The sequence below is a fragment of the Leptidea sinapis genome, chromosome 1 (assembly GCF_905404315.1).
Source record: "Leptidea sinapis chromosome 1, ilLepSina1.1, whole genome shotgun sequence".
In the NCBI taxonomy this organism is placed as follows: domain Eukaryota; kingdom Metazoa; phylum Arthropoda; class Insecta; order Lepidoptera; family Pieridae; genus Leptidea; species Leptidea sinapis.
Genome location: NC_066265.1, coordinates 4,644,777 through 4,671,142, shown reverse-complemented (window position 1 = coordinate 4,671,142; position 26,366 = coordinate 4,644,777). Strand labels below are relative to the sequence as shown.

The window sequence follows — 26,366 nt, the reverse complement described above, 5'->3', positions numbered from 1 at the left end:
CAGATCTGAGGCATTCATTTCAAATGGGGGTAGTTTTTTACTTTGAATAAGTGATTTCATATCCTATTTTGAATAAAAAAATTTGAATTAGTTAAATATTTCAATAGTTGTCAATTTCTTACTTTCTTTTGTAAATGTCTTAATAAAATAAAAAAAATCTAATCAAATATCTAAAAAATATAAACGATCCAGTAATTTTCTTTATAAATGTACAAAAATGAGACAACATACACCCGATAATATAAATACGGACATATACAGGTATATCATACACATTTGAGACTGTTACATTTTATTTATTTAAAGTGTGATGTGATTGAGTGCAAAAGTTAAGCGAAAGTAGCGAACAGATAAACACTTTAATATATATATATATATATATATATATATATATATACTAGCTGACCCGACAGACGTTGTTCTGTATATAATAAAAAAAGGATGTTTTTTTATGAATTTGTCAATAATATATCATAAAATCACGAATTGCTTCGTAAAAATGTTCCCTGTTATTGTAAAAAAATTGTTTCACAGCATAACTGTCAAACCGTTGCGTTGCGTCAATAAATTCGGCGGGGTACGCATCGAAAGAAAAACAAATTTGTTGTTTTTATTTAATTCCGAGCATTTTCCTATTTATTCACCTTTTAAACCTTCCCTGTACTTCCATAAATAATTCAAGACCAAAATTAGCCAAATTGGTCCAGCCTTTCTCGAGTCTACGCGAGACCAACGAAGAGCAATTCATTTTTATATATATAGATAATATAGGTAAGTAAACAAAAAATAATTTTTCGAAAACGCCCCTTATTGTAACAATAACATTTTAGCTAGAAATAATTTAATGATTTATTCATGTAGTATTGTTAAACCCTAAGGTTATTTATATATCTCGATAGAGAGAGCCTCTTGCTGCTAGACAACCGATGGAAACAGGCCAGGTTTATTACGTGTGCGTATTATTATTAAGTGTGCGTGACAAGCTACGTCTTACACTCGCGATATGTATATCACTTTGTGTTAGTGTGCGTACATTGCTCAAAATAGAGGTTAAACATCAACCTCAATTTTTCCGACGTTTTCACAGCTATTACTATCTAGACGTAAAAAAAATGATCTAAATATTTATCTAATACTGTCATTTCTATCATAACGTATAAATAAGGGTAGACGCATACTTGTAGTTGACGACGCTCATGCACACACCGAAGATCATGTGGACCACACCGAAGATGATAGACAGTTTCATTTTGTAGGAGTTCAAGAAGATGATTTTGTTGTCAGCGGTCTGGAAATATTACAGTTGGATTTATTAACCTCACGTGTTACTAACATAACTGACATACACATAACATACACATGAATTCCACCTTCGCACGACACGCCACAAGTTAGGATATCATCCCCACCATCTGGATGTGTGGCGGTCCTCCACAGTGCGGTTTTCAAGGAGCTTTCTTCCACGTACTACAAAGCTGTAGAATAAGCTTCCTTGTGCGGTGTTTCCGGGACGATACGACATGGGTACCTTCAAAAAAAGAGGGCACACCTTCCTTAAAGGCCGGCAACGCTCTTGTGATTCCTCTGGTGTTGCGAGAGAATGTGGGCGGCGGTGATCACTTAACACCAGGTGACTCGTACGCTCGTTTGTCCTCCTATTCCATAAAAAAAAAATGATAAGTTCAAAATCATTTAAGTTGTCCTTTTGTCGTATTCTTTTTACTTATTTTAGTCCATGGTCACAGAATAATGATTAATAATACAGAATTGTCACCTTTCGAAGAAATAACGACTTTAATTGCCGTTTGATAAGACTCAATTTCATTATTACATATTCTTTGCTATAACATTATTTTAGTGTACTAAATTAAAAAAAAAGCCCATTGAGTTTCTTGCGCCCGTTCTTTTCAGGTCTGAGGCATACTATTTTGAATGGGTGGAAGTTTTTTTTGATGTTGTATAAGTGATTTTAAATCCTTTTTTAAATAAAGATATTTGAATTTGAATTTCGCCTCCAAAGATCCCTCGTGTTTTTTTAAGTCATCAAAATCGCAATTCCTGAGACACAAGAAATGTAAATATTTACAATTAAAATTGCTCGTTTAAAAATAAGACATACCTGCCAGACAGGATCAATACCGAAGAAATACGGTTTATCAATATAGGAGTCCTTCGGGTCCAATGTAAGCGCAGCATTAGCTTCGAGCGTCTTGTTATCGTACGGAGTGAACCATGAAGAACCGAACACATTCATTGATTTCGAGAAGATATCGTTGTAGATGCAGCCAGTATACATCGAGAAGAGACCCATGAGGAGGATGATGTATCGACCGGCGAAGAAGATGTTCCATATCTCGTTATTGGACTTCTTGGCGGCGAGTGAGACTTCCTTGATGACCATCCATGCGCCGAACATTGCCATTATCATGCCGTGGCCAAGGTCTCCGAACATCACGGCGAACAGGAACGGGAATGTTATTATGGTGTACAAAGCTGCGAAAATAATAACAGAAATCTATTTGATTACTTTCACGATCATCATTTCAGCAGGAAGATGCCCACTGCTGGACAAAGGCCTCCCCCAAAGATCTCCACGACAAACGGTCTTTTTTTTATGAAAGGGACGAGACGAGCAGGACGTTCAGCTGATGGTAATTAATACGCACTGCCCATTAAACTGCAGTGCCTATCTGCTATCGTGATATTGTATTTTTTGTTTTATGTTATTGTATGTGCTATGGCACCTCAATTTGTTGTACATTAACTCATTTGACAACATTAATATAATTAAGCGTATAAAAATTTATTAAATACTGATAGACCAATAAATAAATAATAAAAACATTATAGCTGTAGAGACTGCCGATAGAAGTGAAAACTTAGAACATTTAAATAAAATTTGTAATTTCATAATGTTTAAATTAAATTATTAGTTTCAATTTATTTTTAAAATTTATTTTCAATAATATATTAATAACCAATCAAAAATACTAGGTATTTCAACAATACGCAATATATACCTACACATTTCTTTACAAATAATCCATTCAGTTTCACTTAATATAAGATATGCACAGTTCTAATTTTGCACAATACGTCAGCTGTATAGCTACAGGTACACTACTATAAGCATTTTGGTGACGCGCACTCATAAGTTTTTCTACTACCAAAAAGTGCACAACGTGGCTAAAAAAGAAGTTCAAAAATCACTTCAAAAATGAGATATGAGAGATGAGAATATCAGTTATAATACTATTAAACAATATATTATACTGATCCACATACCTGGGTTACATTCCCTGTACGAGGCCACTCCGTACGAGTCGATGAGGTTCTGGAAGCCCCTGGTGAAGCGGTTGGTTCGGTTGAAGGTCGGAGGCACTTCATCAGTCTCGATACAGTTCAAGAATGAAGGAATGGAACTGCCGCATGCGTTCTGTAAGTTTCGAGTTAATATTTTAAAACATAGTAAGTATTTATACATTTTATTTTTTGTAAAATCAGCACAACAGTGTAAAGAAAAAAATGATAATTGAATGAATTAAACAATTTCAATGCTCTCCGCGTACTTTAGTAGTTCAGAAAACTAGGGAAGTCCACCCATCTTTGAATGGTTCCTATTGAGCATTCTTGTCCAAGAGCGCGTTAAAAGTCACAAAGTGCACAGTCATAATATTAATATTATGACTGTTCATTGTCAGTACATTTATGAAAATTTAATATACGTTCACAAAGATCGTCACATTTTTGCTCTTAATAGTGATTTTCATTATTATAACACTAGAAATAAGGGATTGCTTGTAACTTATTCTAGTAGGCTTCATAAGATACATAATAGCTTTAAAGGTAAATGTATACACTTCTATAATAAAGTCCCAGCCACTGTTCAGGCATTATCTATAAATAAATTTAAATGTTTTATAAACAAATGGCTCTGTCGTAAATCCTATTACTCCACTGCTGAATATCTAAATGATCGGACAGCCTGGGACTACATTGTGATTCTTTTATAGCGATAAAAATGACTGTACAATATTGTATATTTTTATTGAAAAGAGCGCAAAAAAAGAATGCTGGGAGAGTTTCTTGCGCCGCTTCTTCTCTCTCAGAGGGCCATTTGTTTTCGAAGCGGTAGTAGTATCCTGTAGTTATAAGAAATGACATCAAAAATAATTCTAAAGGAATCAATTTTGAGAAAATAAATGCCTTTTAAAGATGCCAATGAATGCGGTATAGGTGCAATGGCTCGAGCAACGGTGAGATGAAGCAGGACCACGAAAAGTAAATTTTTTCGTAGGCGAAGATAATTACAACAAGTGACACATATACGACACAATTGCTGCTGAAGATCTGGAGCATAAACGTCTACTCGAAAAATTCGACACAATTTTTAGCCGGTCGCAAGTCCGTCTAACCTCCAAGGAATTGAAAACTCAACAACCTAAGAGAAATTGGATACATGAAGAGATAATATCCATAGCAACGTTTGTACCTACATGTATCTTAGGAAGGCCTTCTGCACTTTTTCTAATAATAGTCCGTACTTTTTCTCGTACGGATCCCAGAAAAAAGTGCTTGTTTCCAGTTTACTTCGGACTAGGGCATAAAATAGTAATCAAGTAAAAAAAGCTAGGTAATGAAAATAAGTATATATTTTGAGCGTCTTTTTGTGATATTCTTAACTCCTACTGCTCCTACTTTGCCTCCAACTCCTTAAGGCGACACTAAATGCCGGCGACCTTGAGCGATATGAGTTCACGCCTCCTATGTAACAAAGCCAATATTTTCAAAATTCTTGCGTCGAAAATGTAACATTTAAACAGGCGCAAACAGTTTAATTGCTTGCAATCCTCATTATTGATTACTAATCTTAATAAATGTACCAACACAAAAAAGTAAAAGCTATAAGAACAACTATTATGAGAGTATACTAAACAAATGCATCATACCGAGAAAAAACTTGTTTAACTGCAAACAAAACTGGTAATTCATAATATCTCTGGAGTGTTAAGTTTAACTAACAGCAAGCATTAGCAACCTACAAGTAAGACTTAAGGGTATGTGTAACAGGATAAAGTAGTGTTCATAGCAAATGCTATATTTTCACCACAAAACTTGTCGAAAAACACCTTGTTTGCGTGTTTTCTGCTTACTCTTCTAAGAAAAGGTCAATACCACTTCTTCCCATATATTTCTTTATGCTATCCTTAATATTTAAAGTCTATTGCGGGATAACTCACCGATCCATCAGCTAATGCCTTCTGCACGTTTGGAAGGTCTGCAGTTGGGACCCAGCACTCGCCGATCAGACACTTCTTGGTCACGTCCATGTTGAACAGGTTCAGGGTGTGGTAGATTGCCTTCATCTTGCGCACCATGATAGACCAGCTCTGCAGTTCTTTAGCAACGCTTACGAGCACGCGTTGTCTGTGGTCACGAGTTTGGTTCAGCACCTGGAAATATATAAAAATAATTCAATATATTCAGTTTTATACCACTAGATTTATTTGCAAAACATAGGGTTACCTTCTTTAAGGCTGAGTTGCATCAACTAACTTTAGCAATAACAAACATGTTAAAGTACCTGTCAAAAAATGAGTTATACCATTTGACAATTTTTAGATGACGTCATAACTTTAACTGTTAACCGTAACCGTCCAATCTTCGCCGGTTAAAGCTTTTGTTATTGTTAAACAGCTAGATAGCGACTCATTCCGCAGTCTATATTAAAGTCAGCGTTACTGTTAACGTTAAATTTGACTTAAACCTTAACTATAACAGCTAATATGATGTAACCCAGCCTTAGAATTTTAAATAAGCCGTATTATCTTGTACTAAACCGAATAACATATTAAGCTTTTTACAAATCCGCCCTAAAATTAGTGAGTGCTGTTTTATTAGAGGGAACGGGGGAGAAGTAATGAGCTGCAAGGTCTATTTTCTGGCGATTCATTAATAACTTAATAGTGTACGAATAATAAGATAATAATAATAATAATACACTCAACAAAAGTAATTTATTTTGCTTACTTATTGGTAATTATAAATTAATAGTTTTGTGTTATGCTTTTAGCATTTGTACTGAACAATTTGTTATGTTTTTAAAGTGATAGCCCCCACTTCTAGAAATAAATCACATAAAATTTTGTTTTCATTTAAAAACATAACAAATTGTTTAGATTTGCAAGAGCGACATCACAAGTCAATTTCCTAATGTGCAAATATTAGGAAAATGGTTATCAATTGTACAGTAGATGCTGTAGATGAAGCCTATACAAGATTTTATGACGATACGTCACTCGAACGCTTAGCTCAGTTGGAAGAGCACTTGCTCGGAACGCCAGAGGTCGTGGGTTCGAGTACCGCATTGTTCATAAAATTTTGCTGTGTTTTGTGATTTGTACTGAGTAAATTTCGACATGGCAATAAAAAAATATTACCTATAAAAAGTACTAATATGAAAACTTCTCTCACCATATTAAGATCTTCAAGTCTGGTTCTCACTCCCTTCACCATATCCTGTCGTTCGGTGTTGGAAGGTGGGCAGGGGTAGAGCGAAGCGTGGAAACCCGTGCACACCTTCTTGATTCGAGACTTCAGTTGCTCACCTTGGAAGAACGCTACGAATACGGTTTTGTAGATCTCATTACCCTGGGGACATTGAAAAATATCATATAATACCTTTGATAGCACAAATCGTAGTCCAGGTTACGGGACACTTGATTATTTTTTTAATGGAAAAGGACAAACGAGCGGCGGTGATCACTTAACACCGGGAGACCCGTATCCTGGTGTTAAGTGATCACCGCCGCCCACATTCTCTTGCAACACCAGAGGAATCACAGTCCAATCCAATCTCATATGTATCATGCAAAATTTACCATTTTACAGTTATTAGGTTTTTAGCTTATTCCAAAAAAAAGTAAAATTGCAACATCAAAATATTTATTTAAAGAAATATAGATGTTGCAATTTTGACTTTTTTTGAAAAGCTAAAAACCCTTATAACTCAGAAATGGTTCACTCTTGCATAAATTATATGGGGAAGACATCGAATTACCAACAATCCTGTATATTATAATTATATAGTTTGTTATTAATAAGCTTAAAAATTACTCATTTAAAAAAAAATCCTTAACAAGTCCATGCTTAATTTCACTGAATAATTCGGTCTGTTATTCATATATCTATAAACACGAAGAGTTAGTAGCTATACAAGGTGACTCACCGAAGTTGGGTCTTCCAATGGCTTATCGAGTTCAGCCCGCCTTAGGAAAACATTTCCGCGCGAAATACGCCACAACATCCGTTCGAACGCTGGTACCCTCTCCCTCTGGACTACACCAGCCACAAACCCTAGCCTGCCACGATTGGCTGCTTGTTGACCTGTCTCATCGGATATCAGGGACCTGGAGTAGACAAGGACTTGCGGTATTAAACAAAATTTATGAAAGCCGGGTTGAGATATGTTATGTTGTTAAGTTGCTTTGTGTTGTGTTGCTATGTTATGTTATTTTATATTATATAATCAGCATGGACGGTACGCAGAAGTGGTCGTTAACTATAGGCCTGATGAGAAAGCTCATGGTCGCTTAGAGGGCAATGGAGAGGGCTAAGCTTGGAGTTTCCCTGCGAGATTGAATCAGAAATAAGGAGATTTGTAGGAGAACCTTACCGACATAGCCCAAATAATCACATAGTTGACGGACAGATTGCCTATGGGGCAGAAAAGTCTTCGAATTGCGATCACGTATCGGAAGACTCAGTGTTTGTTGGCCCCCAACAAGATGGACCAATGATCTGGTCAAGATCGCCGGAATATGTTGGATGAGGGCAACGCAGGACCGATCGTCGTGGAGATCTTTGGGGGAGGCCTTTGTCCAGCAGTGGACATCTTGCGGCTGATGATGATGATATTATCAGAAAGAATAGACTACCTACATTAGTAGTATTTCAACACAAATTCTTACACAGTATTTCCTCTTAGAACGCTGGTGGTTCTGAAGCGATGATAGCTAGTGATGACACTGACGTAAAAAAGAATATTAAAGGAATCATTTTGAGAAAAAATGTGACTTATAGTTCTACATCATGGCCCAACACGTATTGTAAGAGTCAACTCTCTCAACCATTCTGAACTAGTTAGGTGTAGATGGCAGATGTTTTGTAGACGACCCTCGCGCGACACTCGCGCTATCTTTGAAGATGTTCTTCTTACTCAGAGCCGCGCACTTGTACTCTAAATGATACCACAACCTGGGAATTTCATTGTATGATAATACATATATTGTAACGAAAGTAAAAAAATACCGCTGAGTTTCTAGCGCCCTTCTCAGGTCTGAGGCATTAATTTCCGCATTAGTAGTAGTTTTTGAAGTACAATAAGTAACGTCATATTTTATTTTGTATAAAAATATTTGATTTTTTATAACCTCAATGCTAATTCACATATCATGTAAACTATAAAAGTATCTCACATGACAAATCTGAGCTACGTAACAAAACACACACATGTGTAAATACTTATTCGGCCTTACAAATAAAATTGGCATAAAGTTATAACTAAGCATAAACCAAGAATATGTAAAATGTTTACAAATAGTACATTTTGCTTACGAATGGTTTGATCGGACGTATAACGTTTCCCGCGTTTATTTGCAAGGCAGCTTGTCATTCAGAAAACTTCAGAAATATCATTGTATTGACAGTGTTGTCAACGATATTGTAAACATTTTGCAGTTTCTTTGTTTATCATCAGTTATAATTTTATACCTAGTTTATTTGAAAGACCGATTAAATTTAATGTCATCGCTAACAACTGTATAAATATTTGCCAGTCATTAACCTATTTATACCTATATAATATATAATTTATTAATTTAAAAGTATATCATTTTAAAAGGCATTTATTTTCTCAAAATTGACTCCTATCGAATGACGTCTCGTATCGTATGTGTGCGTGATAGCACACAAAAGCAATAAACCTTGCCTGTTTTCATTGGTTGTCTAGCAGCAAGAGGCTCTATCTAGACGTGTTAATTATCTAAAGCCTTATTTATATGAGATATTTAAAGCGCGTACAACAACGATAATGTTATCTATATCAAACAAAAACTCTTCTTTGAAGAAGTCCTAACGAAAGGTAAAAGCAAAAAGGCATATTATCTGATATTATATCACAAAATAAAAAGATTGCGTATACTTTTGTACCCAAGAAGTTTTGCTTCTTTGGCGTAACAAAACAAAAATTAATTCTTATTTTTTTTTAAATCTAATCTTTTATAGAGGGTATTATTACCTAAATACAACCAATGAAATTATTATTATTCAGCATAATTTAGTTAAATAACGTTTTGTTTAAATATCATTTAATTATTTTTATACACTAAGAATTTTTTTATATTATACTTACACGTCATATTGAAATTTATATAATATATAATATAATATAATAATATTGACACACTTTTACACAAATTATCTTGCCCCAAGTTAAGCATATATAGCCTGTGTTATGGGTTACAAGGCAACGATATATTTAATACAATATACTTACTTAAACATACATAAATTCATATAAACATACATAAATACATTTAAACATCCATGACACGGAAACAAACATCCATATTCATCATATAAATGCTTGCACCTACCGGGATTCGAACCCGGGACCTCTAGCTTAGTAGGTAGGATCGCTAACCACTCGGCTATACAGGTCGTCATAACTAGTCGTATATAACTCTCGTCCATTGCTTGCGGTTCAGTAGATCTATGAGTTACAAGAGGCTTGGTAGCTGAAGTAAAGAAATAAACATTTTGACTGTTGCTTCTCAATACATTTTTGATAATGATCTGTATGTTCATAAGCACATTGAGGAATTTTCTAGAAACTGTGACATTCATAATGATAACACGAGGAACAAACATAAACTTGTTATGCCTACTACTCGGTTGGGTCGAGTTAGTAAGTCTTTTGTTGGGCGATGTATATGCTTCTACAATATGATCCCAGAAAATGTACAAAACAAATGTGTTACGAAATTAAAAAGAATTGTTAAAAATCGTTTGTGTGGGAAAGGTTACTATAGCATAAACGATTTTCTTAATGGCACCACGGACTGGGAATAAAGCGAACACCCTCAGGCTCTTTAATTATAAATGTTTATTGTATGATATCACATTGTAATCCATATTTAAAAAAAAAAGCCCGCTGAGTTTCTTGCGCCCATTCTTCTCAGGTCTGAGGCAGTCTCTTTTGAATGGGTGGTAGTTTTTGACGTTCAATAAGTGATTTTAAATCCTATTTAGAATAAAAATATTTGAATTTTAATTTGAAAAAATACAATACAAATGTTCTAGTTTACCAGCTAACGTCAGGGTGTCGAATTTGCGTGACTGATAATTTATCCCTAACGTGCCAAAAGAAATATAACTTAATAAATACTAACTTAGTCAATGAGTCCATTCCAATCTCTTCTTGAGCGAGGAAGAACGCTTCAGTCTTCTCAAGGACATGTTTCAATTCAGTCAGCTCCAGGAAATTTTGTTTCAAATTGACGGCATTGTGTGACAGCTCTAATATTTCGTTTTCTGTTTTCTCCAAATGTGCCTAAAACACAGATTTAAAATAACTGTAAGATATAAATTTAGGGCCTTAGACAGCAAACGTCGCAAACATGTCGGTCCCCGTGAGTTTATACATCATTGTGCCGTTTGGTGTCGAGACACTTGGCCCATGGGCCCCAGAGGCGCGGAGTATGTACTAAGTACTATCTACGCGGCTCAATAGGGCTACTGGAAACCCAAGCGCTGGCAGCTATTTCGGTTAATGCTATCACTATTTTTCTTAATGACAGTTTTACTCTATGTAATCATATTCTGTGTTATTTTTTTTTCTGCTTTTGGCATGTGTTATAAACGCAAAGAAAGTTATTCCAAATTTAAAACTTTATGTCTTTATCTTATATTTATCAGTATAGAATTACACGACAGGGAGAAATACCAGTGGGAGGCTCCTTCGCACATGCCAGCTAGATTATGGGTACCACAACGGCGCCTATTTCTGCTGTGAAGCAGTAATGTGTAAGTATTACTGTGTTTCGGTCTGAAGGGCGCCGTAGCTAGTGAAATTACTGGGCAAATGAGACTTAAGGTCTTTTGTCTCATGGTGACGAGCGCAATTAGTGCCGCTCAGAATTATTGTTTTTTCAAGAATCCCTAGCGGCACTGCATTGTAATGGGCAGGGCGTATCAATTACCATCAGCTTTCCTGTTCTCGTCTCTTACTATCATAAAATTTAATTTAAAACTTGAAGTAACTTTATATTGCGTTTATTAATAAAACAGAAGTATTATAAATAGCTATACCGATAAGCATTGTTTTGTATAAATAATAATATAATTTGCTCAAATTTAAAATAAATATTTTTCTTATGTAGCTACTTATATGAATAGATCAAAAGATGTAAGTAATTAGGAATCTGTCCACAGCGGCGCCATTTTCTGCCGCCCTAAGTATTTATATTTTGAATTGCGCCGAGATATGTAATTACTGGGCTCATGAGAAAACATCTTGTCGTAAGATGACTGACCGGCACTTCATTGTAGTGGGCAGGGCGAATCGCATACCATCAGGCAGAGCCGGATTTGGCAGACGGTAACCCCGGGTTCTCCATAAAATAGAGGCCCCGCAATGGGGACTTCGGAAACAAAATTTTCCTTCAATTTCTTTTCGATTATATATATTTTTTTAAATAAAATAATCTATAAGTACTTGGTGTCACAGTAAATTATTTATTGAAAAACTTGAGTGGGGCCCGGGGCCTACACTCCTTGTTTTGCAATCTTAATCCGGCACTGCTATCAGGTGATCGTCCTGTCACGTTCATCATAAAACATGGTATAATCACAAGGATTGAAGAGAAACTTGTCTTATATCGATACGATACCTATGATTAAACATTTTTAAACGCTTCTTATTAGCTTCACCTGTATGAATGTTTGTATGTAACCGACTCATTTGGGCGCGATTTTGACCCACTTTAAACGGCCAGATTTCTTTCAAACTTCGTAGATTTATTGATATTGATGATAATACATTGATTTGATAAAATCTCATTTTTCAATTTACAAAATTTATATAATTTTTATCTATCGTCGATAAGGCAGGAATTGATGTTAATTTTAAATTTCAGCCATTATTTTCAACTGATTTATCTAATATTAGGATATTTTTGAATACCAAAGAGAATTTTTGTTCTTTAGCATGTTTTTAAGTTTTTTTTTTTAAACTATTATTATCTATAGTTATAGATTTGTCACGAGCGAAATAGTGAACATAAGTGCGGACTTCATATTTTAGCCTCAAGTTCACATCTCTTAAAAATACGGTAGACTTGTTCTGACACTTAGGCTCGTTAGCAACTAACTTTAGCAATAATAAAAGGTATGGTAAGCAAAAATGTGGTGCACCATTTGACAATATTTAGATGATGTCATAACTTTAATTGTTAACCGTGACAGTCCAATCTTCGCCGGCTAAAGGTACAGTTAAAGTTAATTAGCTTAATATCGACCTGTCAACGGTTTCAATTATATATTCGATATTGACTTGATATTTCACGTTTTATACGCTTTTTATTAGCCTGTATGTATGTTTGTTTGTTTGTAACCGACTCATTTGGGCGGGATTTTGACCCAATTTAAAACGCCTAGATTTCGTTGAACCTTCGTAGATTTATCGATATTGATGACAATACATTGATTTGATAAAATAAATTCATTTTTCAATTTGCAAAATATGATTTATGTTCATTTATATAATTTTCATCTGTCGTATTCGTCGGTAAGGCAGGAATTGGTGTGAATTTTAAATTTCAACCAAAAAACACCAAAGAGAATTAATTTAAGCATGCGTTTTAATTTTTTTAAACTATTTTTTTATTAACTTTAACTATGCCCCGGAATACGATGGTGCAACACACTCCGCAGTCTTTGTTAAAGTAAGCGTTACTGTTAACGTTAAATTTGACTTAAACCTTAACTATAACATCTAATATGATGCAACACAGCCTTAATAAAAAAGTCATCACGGGCAGCGTATGTATGACATTACTCTTAATAATTATGTAACAAAAATTATTTCTTACCTCCAGATCGATAATCTCTCTAGGGTTAGGAGCTCTTGGCATGTCCTTAACGGCAGGAATGGGGACTTTGTCTTTCTGCACCTCGACTTCGATATATCGCAGTTTGCGTTCCATTTCATCGCATCGGCGGACTTCATTGACGAATTTGCGTTGGAAGGCATTTACGTCTGGATTCAGCTGGAAGAAAAATAAGTTTTATCATAATGTGTACAAGTTATTGATTTTACACACTTCCCCGTAACGATAGTTTTAACCTGATTCCTGCCGCCGAATGCCACCTTCGCACGACACGCCACAAGTTAGGATATCATCCCCACCATCTGGATGTGTGGCGGTCCTCCACAGTGCGGTTTTCAAGGAGCTTTCTTCCTCGTACTACGAAGCTGTGGAATGAGCTTCCTTGTGCGGTGTTTCCGGGACGATACAACATGGGTACTAGCCTATTTAATATTTTTAATAAGAACTTTAACAACAGGTTTTTAATCATTGTTCGTGGTTAAATCAGAATACTGGGTACTTGCAAATTCGCCAGCTTAGAATACGTTTACGTAAGATGTTTACGAATGGAGACCCGTCTTAATTAGTCATACCGTTTCAGAGAATATAATAATCCCAAATCGAAAACTTCTTTAGAAAAACCTGTATTATAGGCACTGCAAACTCAAAGGTCACTTGGCAAAAATATGCCTCAGTGAATCCGATCCAAAACACATACTTCTGGAATGAAAGGCCATCGCCGCAAAGAGGGCAGGTTGCCTCAAGGCCCTCAACATCCAGGCAGAGGGCTTATCCCACTTGTGTCCGCTGAGGATACTGCGCCTCTTAAAGGTCATAGGCCTGGAGGATGTGATTTAGATACAAATTAGAACTCCGAATATGCAAGGGAAAATAATAATAAAGAAATCTCTAAACGTTGCCCAACTGCCGCTTCACAACTGGCATAACTACATCGCTAGGACGTGCGTCTAGGCCTACATGTAGGGGGCACAATGGATCTACAGATATAAGTGCTTACTTCCCCAAAAATAGTAATAATAATAAACAATGTTTTCTCAAGGTTATAGTACAACATGTACATAAAAATTTGAGGGATACGCAAAATATATTCGTTGATATGCAAAAGAAACAGTGCAGGGGCTAAAACAGTACCTTGGGGATAACCGTCATTATTATGAGTAGGATATGATCTATCTAAACAAAAATTTGGAAAGGTAACAAAAGGTATGAATATGTACAAATTGTCCATAGATATCATTTTAACAGGAAATTGGAAAAAATTCAATCGGAAGTAATTATATAGATACGAATGTTAACTGCAAACGTTATCTATAATAGAACTTAGATCGCAAAGAAAATGTCTTTATGACTCACCATACAATACATACTAAATGAGCTATTAATAGAATGGGAAGATAAAGGTGTTTTTACTTGTAAATGTTACCATGAATACATGTTTATGTACCCTGTTACTTTTTACCCGACTGCCCCAGAAGGAGGGTAATGTTTATCAAGAGTGTTTATGAATGTATAATTGTTTTTCACGCTCTGCGGCCTGAACGGTTCGATGGATTTTAGTTTAAGAGGTGTCGTTAGATTCGTATTTAATGTGAAAATTATTTTTAAATGCAAGAAAAATTGTAGAATGGATCCCGACTGCTACAATTAAAAAGTATTGTTAGTAAAAACACAATGAGCTCCTGTTCTATAATAATTTACCTACCCCTATTAGTCGAGTGCCGGTTTGCACTAAACTTCTTAAAGCGCCTAAAAACTATTATCAAAGGATATTTTCTAATAACTTTCCTAGTTAAATAATAAAATAACAGACGAATTAATAAATCAATACTATTATAAATAAAATTTTCGAATCCAAATGTGTTCAGTTTTCTTTATTATTATTTGTCTTCAAACAATTCGACACGTGTTTCGCCTCTACACGAGGCATCCTCAGTACGACTCGCCAAACGCTGGCACGAGACTGAATTCAATAAATTTTCATAATTTTTGAAGTCTTTGAAAAAGTCTATGTTCTATGGTGTAAAACAGCATTGTTTACTATGGTAAATGGTAAATACTATAACGTCGCCAAAAAGCACAGTTGTTTTATTGCCACAGACAACTAAATCTAGGTTAGGTATGGTAGGTTCATAGAAATATTGGGTAATACGTTGTAAATAGTACTATATTACATACATAATGTTTTCATGTTGAAATCATTAGACTAAACATTTTAATGTCAACTTAAGGAAAAAACATGTAAATATGATTTACCAAGATGCTGCTAGGTATGTGTACCTTTGCCATTCTTTGAAGGAAAAATTAAACCACTCACCAGTACAGAATATATTTCCCGCCCATTTAAGCGGCAACTCCAAAACCTGTGATATTTGTTAAATTTTTGCTATATTTAAAATTACCTAGTTGTAAAAAAATATTGTATCCTAAACGTTGTATAACTATGTCATTCATTTCGATGTTGTACAATTGCAAACCACGCCACTAGTGTTTTTCTACCCTCATTATAGAACTGTTGCATAATTTAAGGAAATAAAAATGCGTTATTATAATATAAATAAATATGTCTGTTTTTGTCTTCCAAATAAATACAATAAGTATAATACTGCAGAAAAGAGCTGTTCGACCAATCTACAATCTGCCCAGTAGACATTCTTTGAGAGATAAATTTAAGGAGATCAACATATTAACAGTACCATGTCAATACATATTTGAAAACCTAATATTTGTGCATGAAAATATAGATCGTTTAAAAAAAACAGTGACTGCAACATAGAAATAAACATAATCTTGCTCTGATTCACACAAGGCTAAAGAAAATAGACAAATCATTCAGGGGACAATGTGTCCGTTTTTATAATAAAATCCCTGAAGAAATTTGCAAACTACAATTAAAACAGTTTAAAATATTTGTTAAACAGAAACTTGAAAAAAAAGCTTATTATACAATTAAAGATTATGTAACAGATAAAAGTGCATGGGATTAAAGCAATGTATATAATATTAAGGTATGCATACTATTTTAATTTATAAGCAGTAGGACTGTATTATTCTATTATTTGTATATTTTCTTGACTTCAAAAAGTGATGCGGTTATCCGATTTTGAGAAATAAACTATTTGAATTTGAATTTTCAATTTTACTAATCACGAAACACAAATAGCAATCCATTGAATTAAAACATACAAATTGAATATGACCTTTAACATATAAGTATGTGCACTTATACTTTCTATAAGGTTGCGTCGATGTGAAATGAATTACTTGTCAAGGCAGTTAAGTTACCTTTCATGGACATGTTGTAAGTAATGTTATGCGAAGTTGGATGTACTGGTTGCAACAAGGTGATCTACTTGATAAGCCTCATATGCAAATTTAAAAAAAAGCAAGGCATTGCCTTATTTTGAATTGGCAACATTAAATGATTTCTAAATTTATTGAGAGAATAATAATATATAATACTAGCTGGCCCTGCAAACGTTGTATTGCCATATAAACTAATAAAAAAAAATTGCAACAAAAATAAATAGATTTGGGATATAAAAATAGTTAACGACCGACTCTCAGACTTACCAAATATACATAAGTATAAAATTTTGATAGATTATATTTACACTTTTACACGAATTATCTTGTCCCAAACTAGGAATAGCCTGTACTATACAAGATAACGATATATTTAATACAATATACTTAGTAAAATGCTCAGTCTGGCCATAAATACTGTTACAAATAGAATAAACAAAATATTACATTTCAATTTGGTGTCTGTCATTTTTATATGATTGTTCAGTGTGTTTTTTCATTTTGGCGCCAATACACTGTACAATATTTGGAGTGAGGTGATAAAGAGAACCGAATCGCTGTAATTGCATTACACAAAGTAGAGCCAAATGCAATTTTTAATACTTCCATACGCTTGGTATTAGTAAAATGTTTGTGTACCGGGCTATTAATAGGTACAAAGATCTGGCCGTCCACGAAGTGTTTGTACGGAAAAGGTTGTCAAAGCAGTAAGGAAAAGAATTCGAAGAAATCCTGTCCCAAAGCAAAAGATTTTATCGCGGGAGATGAAGATCTTAATCCGCTGGATTATGATTTATTCTTATTAGGTCAGTTAGAGAGTACGGCTTGCCCTAAATACCATGATAATTTGGAGTCTGTAAAACAAACCGTACGATTGGCAGTGAAGAATTTTCCAATGGAAAGATGCGTGCTTCTATTGATAACTGGTCTGAACGTTTAAAGGACTGTATTGCAGCCAATAGAGATCACTTCGAATAAGCTTTTTATATTTTATATTGTTTTACATTTGTGTATTAAACTAACACACTGTAAAAGTAATAAATGTTATTTGCAATAGAAAGTTTATATTTTCTTTGTTTCAGTATTTATGGTACACTAGGTACCTACATATAAACATCTATGACTTGGAGAAAAACATACAATAACATAGTTAGCAAATTTTCATAACATTCATTTAAATAACTAGATAATTTACAATAAATGCAATATTTGATTTGATTTTAGTTTTAATTACTTAATTAAGATTATTAACGTTTATTATGTTACTAAACATCAATTTTGAATATGGATGTTTGCTTCCGAGTAAAACATATTTATAAGTACATATTTTTGTATGTTTAAGTAAGTATATCGTTTCTTAAGCCTTTCAGTTTTTGACGTTTGAGTATTTTTGTTGCGTCACTTTGCATATATTGTAATTGAAATGATTTGTAAAACAATTAAAATGTACATCTTGACTTAAAAGAGTGGCAATGAGTTTCTTGCTACTTCTTCTCATTAGCTCAACCCTTTACGAAGTAGCGGTAAATTCAATAAGAAACATTTTTTTTTGACTATCATAAGTTTCATTTCCGTGACCTACATGAATAAAGTGTTTTTGAATTTGAATTTTAATATCGTTACTAAATTTATCGTTGTCTTGCACCCATTTTGTACTATTATATATTCTTTGCCCATAGCACAGGCTATGCCTAGTTTAGGCAAGATGATTTTGTGTAAAAGTGTGTCAATATTATTATTAGCATTATATTAGGTATAACATTATATTAGTATCAACTTTATGAAAGAAGAATTATTAGTTTTATGGAATTACACAAAGTCAGAAGCGAAATTGTAATGCCATTATAATGTACGATATTACATTGTAATACATATTTTATATTAAAAAAAAAGCCCGTTGAGTTTCTTGCGCCCATTCTTCTCAGGTCTGAGGCAGTCTCTTTTGAATGGGTGGGTGGGTTTTTGACGTTCAATAAGTGATTTTAAATCCTATTTTGAATAAAAATATTTGAATTTGAATTTGAATTACAACCATATTTTATAAAAAAAATAGAAGCCCGCTGAGTTTTCTGCACCCGTTCTTCTCAGGTCTGAGGCGTCCTTTTTGAAAGGGCGGTAGTTTTGTGCATTTTTCCTCATCAAAAAAGAATTCCAAAAACAATCGTTACGAAAATTTATTGATGTAGGCGTCACCTTGCGGAAATCCATAATTATACAAATGATTTGAGTTTTCCTTCGTGTCAATTCCGTCAATATTCGTCCCTAAACAATTCGACACGTGCTTCGCCTCTACACGAGGCATCCCCAGGACGTGCCGTCTCGCAAAAATCTGGCACGAGACAGCTGTCTCTTCTCGAGTTGTTTAGAGACGAATATTGGCGGAATTAACACTAAGGAAAACTCAAATCATTTGTATAACAATCATTACATTAATATAATTATCGCAATGAAAGCCATTTCCACTCAAACAATGCTGTAATCCCTTGTATTCGAGATAAGGTGAATAATGTTAAAGTAATTACATTTACTGCAATCAATCTATACCTACTCGACCTAAATGCTGCTAGTAACAAACGTAGAAAAATACTTGAGTCATATGACATTGTTGTGTCTAACAACCTATTGTTCTCAAATCAGTGTTGATTTTATTAAAGCAATTCGATCAAGTATGGGTCATGCAAAATTGAACTGTTTCTTTCTATAGCGTACAAACTCTATTTTTGATGTGATAAATTCTTATGGGAGGGAAAACCGCTTCGTAACGTAACGCGTTACGGCGTGGGGATGTCTGTCTTTCCGTTCTCTCACGCGTACGTCAGCGGTATGCAGGCTCGTCCTCTCTCACTCTAACCAATTGTTACTTTGATAAGTTTAAATAATGATACTAATAATGTACATACACAATTATTCTATTGTACATATTAAAGAATTGTAACGAATAATATAATTTTTGGACCATATATTTTTATAATCAATAAAAGATTTTATTCATAAATAACCTTTCCTTACCTTATCATATTAATATACATAAAATTTAAGTCATAATCTAAGTTTAAACTTAAACTAATTTTAAGTTACCCGAGACGTACACGTTTTTTTATATATCTCTTATATACAATCGGGGCAATCGGGCAAGAGGATCACGTGATGGGGAGTGGTGAAGTAACCGCCCATGGACATCCGCAACATAAGGGATCAAAAATTCTTTACCGACCTTTAAGTTATTAGTATGCTCTAAGCTTTAAGATCCCTGAGGCTTGAAGGTGAATCTTATCAATCCGATGAAAATTTACAAAATTCGGCGTTATTTAGGGAAAATCCATTAATTATTGGTAGGGTAGTTCTATTATGCACTAATGTTCGGTTTATGGCCCCATTAAGAACTATGTAATAAGGCTCACTTTACGAGCAAGTGTGTTGAAAATAATATTTACGATTGACTTACATCTCTGAACTGAACGGATCCTGCCTCTCCAAGCTCTGATACCGAGGTGTAGGCTGCTTCAGGCTGAATGAAGAGCTGGCACAGCGCCATCTCCTCGCTCCGGAACATTGCCCCCATCTTGAATGTCTATGTATGCTGTTCCTTTTGACTCTGCGAACAAATATTGTAAAGTTAATTTACTTACTCGAGTCCGATTTAAATTATTTTCCATAAATTTAGTTTAATAACACTCTTTATATAAAAATTATAAAATAAAACTTAAATAAGATTATTTAGATATAGTAGTTAATAGATATTATTTCCATAAATTGCGTATTATAAAAATTATTTGCTTATGCTTTATTTTTATCTTTAATATTAAGTGAATTAATCATTGTATTGTATAATACTAATAATTTTAGTAAATTTGAAGTAAAACGTTACTTAAAAATTGCGAGAGAAGAATATATATTCGTGATCAAACGCTGTTTCGAACAACCAGACGGTCGATAATGTCATCGAAAAACACTTTTTTGTTGGTTACAATTATTTTAAAACAAAAATTTAAGATAATTAATTTCAATAGCTGGTGTTCTAAGTAAAAAATGGCATGGTTCATACATTTAACCGTTTGCCACCACTTCGAAAAAAGAAATTCTTTTATGAAAATAAAATGGCAAGAAACTCATTGCGAATCTTTTAAATCAACATTTATAACTACATCATAAATGATGACAAATCATAATAATAACACATGAAGCGATGCAACTAATTACTCAAACTTTATCGACTTGCGCAAAAAAATATATGATAATAAAAAAAACACAAGAGTTATTGAGTAAATATATTGGGTAGATGCATTAATCCACACACACTGTAAATAAAGGTATTATGATCTTGCATCTCTTTCAATCGCCTGGCTTCATGTACTCTTTCTCTTTCATTTCAATCTAAATCCGAAAAAAAAATCAATAATTAAAACGTTTCACGCGACACATTGGCGAACTTCCTATTCCAAAAGTGTGATTGATCTACTTTGAATACCGAATCTAGTTATAACCGTTTTTCTTTAAATTAATAGAACTTGAAGTTCTAAAAAAATATTATAGTGCATAACATAATACGTCAGATGGTAAGCCAAATGTAATAGTAGGTACCTATATTCGCCACGCGTGGCTTTGAGCGGGATTACTTCGTCTAGAACAAAACAACCCAACCGGACAGACACGCGTGGCCAGAGAACCTTAATAATTACGGTAAGTGAGCTGTTTATAACATTAAGTTTTATTTTGTTTAGGGCTTAGCACCGATTTAAAACCTATCAATATGTAGCACATATAAATAATAGTATTTTATTAATATTAAAGGTAAAGGTTTGCATTAGAGGTGTATTAAATAAAATTTTTATTTATTTGATACTTTTCAGTTTTGAAGACGGTTTTTTTAAACGTATTCTTTTTTATTATTTTTTCAAATAATGTTTGACAAAGACTGGTCCATACCCATGAGCCATGATACTTGAGTGATGGCAACATGAATACCTACACAATGAAGACCATTTTATTATTCCGACTGAACGACTAGCATCCATGGTCATGAAATAAATAAAAAAAAAACACAGTAAAGTGAGCCTTGTTCTGTTTGAGCTAAAAAGTTAATTAATGCGTGTCGGTCGCTTCGTTCCGGTTGGTTGATGCTCGGTTATGTAAAGCATTGTTTAGTTTCAGCAAAGAATACATAAATAGCTTAGATCATTGGTACGTCTAGATAGACTAACAGCTGAGAAAACGTCGAAAAAAATGAAGTTGACTGTTAACCTCCATTTTGTGCAATTCATGCACACTAACACAAAGCGACATACAAATCGCGAGTGTTAGACGTAGCTTGTCACGCACACTAAAGTAATAAACATGCAAAGCAAGAGACTCCATCTAGAACTTTAAATTATCTAAGATAATAAATAAGTATAGGTACAGAAGGTTCACTCCACACAATCAATTAAAGTAATATGGACTCTAGCCACGATACATTTAAGCGCAATTCTGCTCGCACAGCGGTATAAACCTAATTATATTCACCTAAAAGTACGAAGAACGATTAAGGGAAAGGGCAGGTCTGATTTTAGTACAATGATGGCCGTAGATCTTTACAACGCAGTGTAAGTCAGTGTGGCAGTGGGCAGGGCACATAGTTCGACCGACAGATGGCCGTTGGAGCAATAAAATCCTCGAACGGCCACCACGTAGTAGTAGGCCCCCCACAAGATGGACCGACGATCTGGTCAAGATCGCCGGAATAGGTTGGATGAGGGCAGCGCAGGACCTATTGTCGTCTAGATATTTTGGGGGGGCTTTTGTCTTGGCTTTTGAGGTCTTCTGGATGATTATCAATGACTTCCTCGACTTATTACTTTTGTTGATGTGAAACATCTATAGGTGGAGGGTAAACCTGATTGTTGGCGTGGCGATACAGGCCGTGGCGACGCTTCGCCACGCAATATTATTGTTACCGTCATCTATATTCTATACGTATTACGTAGTACTTTCTCTTGTGGTAACTTCGAATTTCAAAACTTCTGTTTATTGTGGTAAAACACAACTTACATAATTATTTTAACAATATAATACTAATAATTATTATACTTTCATTTGTTGAGTAAATGCTTACCTCTAAACAGTGATTCTAACCTACTACCTACATTATTAATATTTGTTCTTTTTATAACCCGAATTTCAAAAGTTCTGTTTATTATGGTAAAACAGAACTTACATACTTAATTATTTTACCAACTATATAAGTATTACATCATTTCCTGGAGAAAATTCGTAATATTGTATTTTTTTATCATGCCATATTTAGTTCCTGTCATAATCTGTAATTTTGTGCCTATTAAGTAGTTATACAAAATAATTTAGATGTTTCACATCTGGCAGGCATCCCGTGACGGCTCACAATTTTTTATCAATAATATGATTCGATTAAAATAAAATAATTTAGGTCAATCCTTAAAAACGCAATAAGCTTAGCCTTGTCTGAAATAAACAGGAATTAACAATCAGAAGAATTATTGTTGTGGGATATATTATGAGGATAATATTTTTTTGGATATAAAACATACATTGTTTTTTTTATACAAAAGAATCTTATACAATATGTTATGTTTTTAAAGTAATTACCCTCACTTCTAGGATCTACATAATATCTTATAACTATATTATATACAATACTATGATTGATTATATTAAATTAAAACTATCATTACGGGGAGGTGTAGCAAGAATACTGGCAGCATATCCAACTTGTATAGCTAGGCTGATCCGTTGACTGAAATAGCTGCCAGCGCTTGGGTTTCCAGTAGCCCTCCCTATTGAGGCGCGTAGATATTACTTTGTGAATTCTCCGCGCCTCTGGAGCCCACGGGCCAAGTGTCTCGATACCAAACGGCACAAGTTTTTTATTATTAAAGGTTGTACGAGTTAATTGTTTTGTTTAGAGAACTGTAAAGAGGATTAACAATACTGAACGGTTATCTGATGCCGCATTCATTACCACTTCCGGAGCTTTGTTCAGATCCGGAAGAAATTGCTCAATGATCTAACTGTATTAGATACTACCGAACCACGGTAGTTTTTAGTATTTTTGTAGTAATAATACTTAAATGTGTTTAATAGAATATAAGAAAGCCTTTGACACCTTCGATACATATAATATAAAAATAATATTGACACACTTATACAAAACTAGGCCTAGCCTGTACCATATAGGTGCAAGAGAATGATTTACGTACTTAAACATACATAATGTATACACAAACATCCATAGTTCGGAAACAAACATACATATTCATCATATAAAAATGTTTGGAGTTCCAAAGAGTTCCCGGTAGTTACCGGGATTCGAACTCAGGACCTCTACCTTATCTCATCGCTAACTACTAACACGCTATTACGGGTCGTCAAAGTATAGTAAAAAATGTAATGTGGCGTATGTATAAGATAATAGACATTTACTAGATAAACTGTCATGTTAAACTTTTAAGTACACTTGTACTTACTTTAAAATACACTTATATAGATAGATGTATACCTATAGATGTACCTTAAACATATTTGGCCGCAATGCCCATAAAAATATGGTTATTTTACAGAAGTATTCAGAAATTAGGTGCAATGTGTTAACTCTTGTACAATGGTAGGTAGATACGGAACGCGAGCACATGGTTCCGATAACCCGGTTATTTCAATAACTGTTTGTACAATATCTTTAAGACCACATAGCTCTGTTATCTCTGTTTTTCATATGTATATATGCACTTTATCTCTTTCTCTCTCAAGTAAACAAAACAGACATTAACATATTTGTATAATTAGTTAACCTTAACAATTTAAAGAGCGTTGCTAACGAAGCTAATTTGCAGTCCGAGAGCGTCTTGTTATATTTATGTTAATAGGCTATTGGTTTAAATAACACAGCATGGAAAATATACCATAAAAATAAAACTGTATACTTCAATGAGAATATTTAAAATAGTACCATTTTTCGCTGGTTTAGGAACAGATGATTTGGTAACAATCAATGTTTTAAATGGATTCTTGCGTGTCTTCAAAAGTATGTGTGGCAAACAAGGAACTATATTTAAGAGGAAACATTATACAAATAAATTTGTAACAACAATTTATGAACCATACGTGAATCGAAGTCGAAAATTTTGGTATGTCTCGTTCAACTATCAGGTTGTGGCTCCATCTACAGGATCTACTTTACAGTTGATAACCTGCTTAACCCCCATAATTAGATATTAGTTAATTGACTTGAGATGTCACTGATTCAAATCTAATCAATTTCTTATTTTTAAGGATAACCCTCATTTCTGGGATTAATTATACAAAAGTAAGACAATCATCGATGCGATAAGGACAACTGCAGCTCCGACTAAAAATCGTGAGTAGAATCTCAAAAATCAGGGTTTTGTTCTCGGCAATTTCCTCCTACAAAAATTAGCCAATCTTAAAGAAATTTTGGTAACTGAATGGGAAGGAAATATTTTATGTGTCCGACTGTTTTGAATGTATCGCATAATGTTGTCCAATTTGTATACTAGGCCTCTGTTTGCGGCCTTTATGATTAGGCCATTTTAAGCACTTTTCAAAATGAAATGAAATTATCTATTTTGCTATACAATAAATAGGGTATGTCCAGATCTTAAATATTATTTTATATGTCCTTTACCCAGGAAAGCAAAACTTTTGCTTTGCTGCAAAAGCATGCAAAAGCTAAACACTAATTTAGATATTCATTAATACTATTAAAATTATTTTCAAGCAGCCATTTAAAGTCTTTGTATAAACATTTTCTTTGACAGTATGTCCAAGTCCTCAGGCAATTTGTTATATAATTTTATACACATGCTGGCTGTTTTGAAGGAAACGTGTTGTTTTAGGACAATGTTTCAAAACCAGTCTATGCGGTTGTCTTGTTGCTTTAGTATTCACCTCAACAGCTGACGTGAATAGAAATCTGTGGTTACGAACTTTGCAAGCAAATTTGAAGTAATCTCATAAACAAAACTATAAAAAAAAGCAAAACAGGAGACACAGATAATGATGTAATTGAACTTTTTTGAAGATAATTTTGATGTACGGTTTAAGAAAAGGAGAAAAGAGTCGCGAATGTTGGTATGAAAAAATGGACACTTATGGTTTCTCTTATAATGGTGGAATATCGGATCAACTCGGCTTTGGCGTATTTGCATTACGTCACCAGAACAAAAGTGCCTTGTTGGCTAGTAGTTGTTCAGCTAATCGGCCATTACCGGCCGCTAAGGCTACCTGTCCACTGAAGCAAATCGGCTTAGCTTACAGAAATAGAAATATATTTATTTAACATAGGGAGTGACAGTAACATAACATATTGCAACTACACTTGGTATAGACATGAAGCTACATCAATTCGTAAAGGAGCTTTGACATGGGGTTGTACTTATAAGAAACTCCCAGCCCACCTTTTAAACCATATAATAACAGCCTATATAATATAGGTAATATTATATAATTTGCGCAGAACCAGACGAGAACCATGCATCACTAGCCTCTATATAATCTACTATACCATAAGTAAGCCTCTTATCAGAGAAGCTTTAACATATTTCTGAAATTTGTGCTCGGCGACCTATGAAGGAGCCCTTAATTTTAGCTAACTTATTAAATGGAACGTACAGTTATAGTGTTCTTTCTCTTAAATAAGTCGTCGTTGTAGGGTTTTATCTTAGATTGGTCCAAACAGATAATTGGTTCGGCAAGTAAGAACGATTGCCCATGGACATTTGGAAAATTGAAGATCTTTGCGATGCGTTGCCATCCTTTGAAGTGGGAAAGAAAGGAAAGACATGGGTCTGGTCGCCTTTTCTATGGCGTAAAATAATTTTTATTTACTAATTCTGTCTGAAACTTCGCTGTGTATATCAAAGGAAC

At 34.1% G+C, this 26,366-nt stretch overlaps 1 protein-coding gene across 1 annotated transcript in view; it reads right to left on the bottom strand.

Moving 5' to 3' along the window:
• Positions 1-26,366, bottom strand: part of LOC126968628 (V-type proton ATPase 116 kDa subunit a 1) — a 54,921-nt gene that overhangs the window by 7,311 nt on the left and 21,244 nt on the right. The window contains exons 2-10 of the mRNA XM_050813648.1: positions 19,918-20,067; positions 13,152-13,328; positions 10,452-10,612; positions 7,229-7,409; positions 6,475-6,651; positions 5,241-5,453; positions 3,286-3,436; positions 2,120-2,493; positions 1,179-1,288 (exon numbers count right to left, since the gene is read on the bottom strand). Of these exons, the coding sequence (XP_050669605.1) occupies positions 1,179-1,288; positions 2,120-2,493; positions 3,286-3,436; positions 5,241-5,453; positions 6,475-6,651; positions 7,229-7,409; positions 10,452-10,612; positions 13,152-13,328; positions 19,918-20,034 (1,661 nt within the window). The 5' untranslated portion in view covers positions 20,035-20,067. The remainder of the gene's footprint in view (positions 1-1,178; positions 1,289-2,119; positions 2,494-3,285; positions 3,437-5,240; positions 5,454-6,474; positions 6,652-7,228; positions 7,410-10,451; positions 10,613-13,151; positions 13,329-19,917; positions 20,068-26,366) is intronic.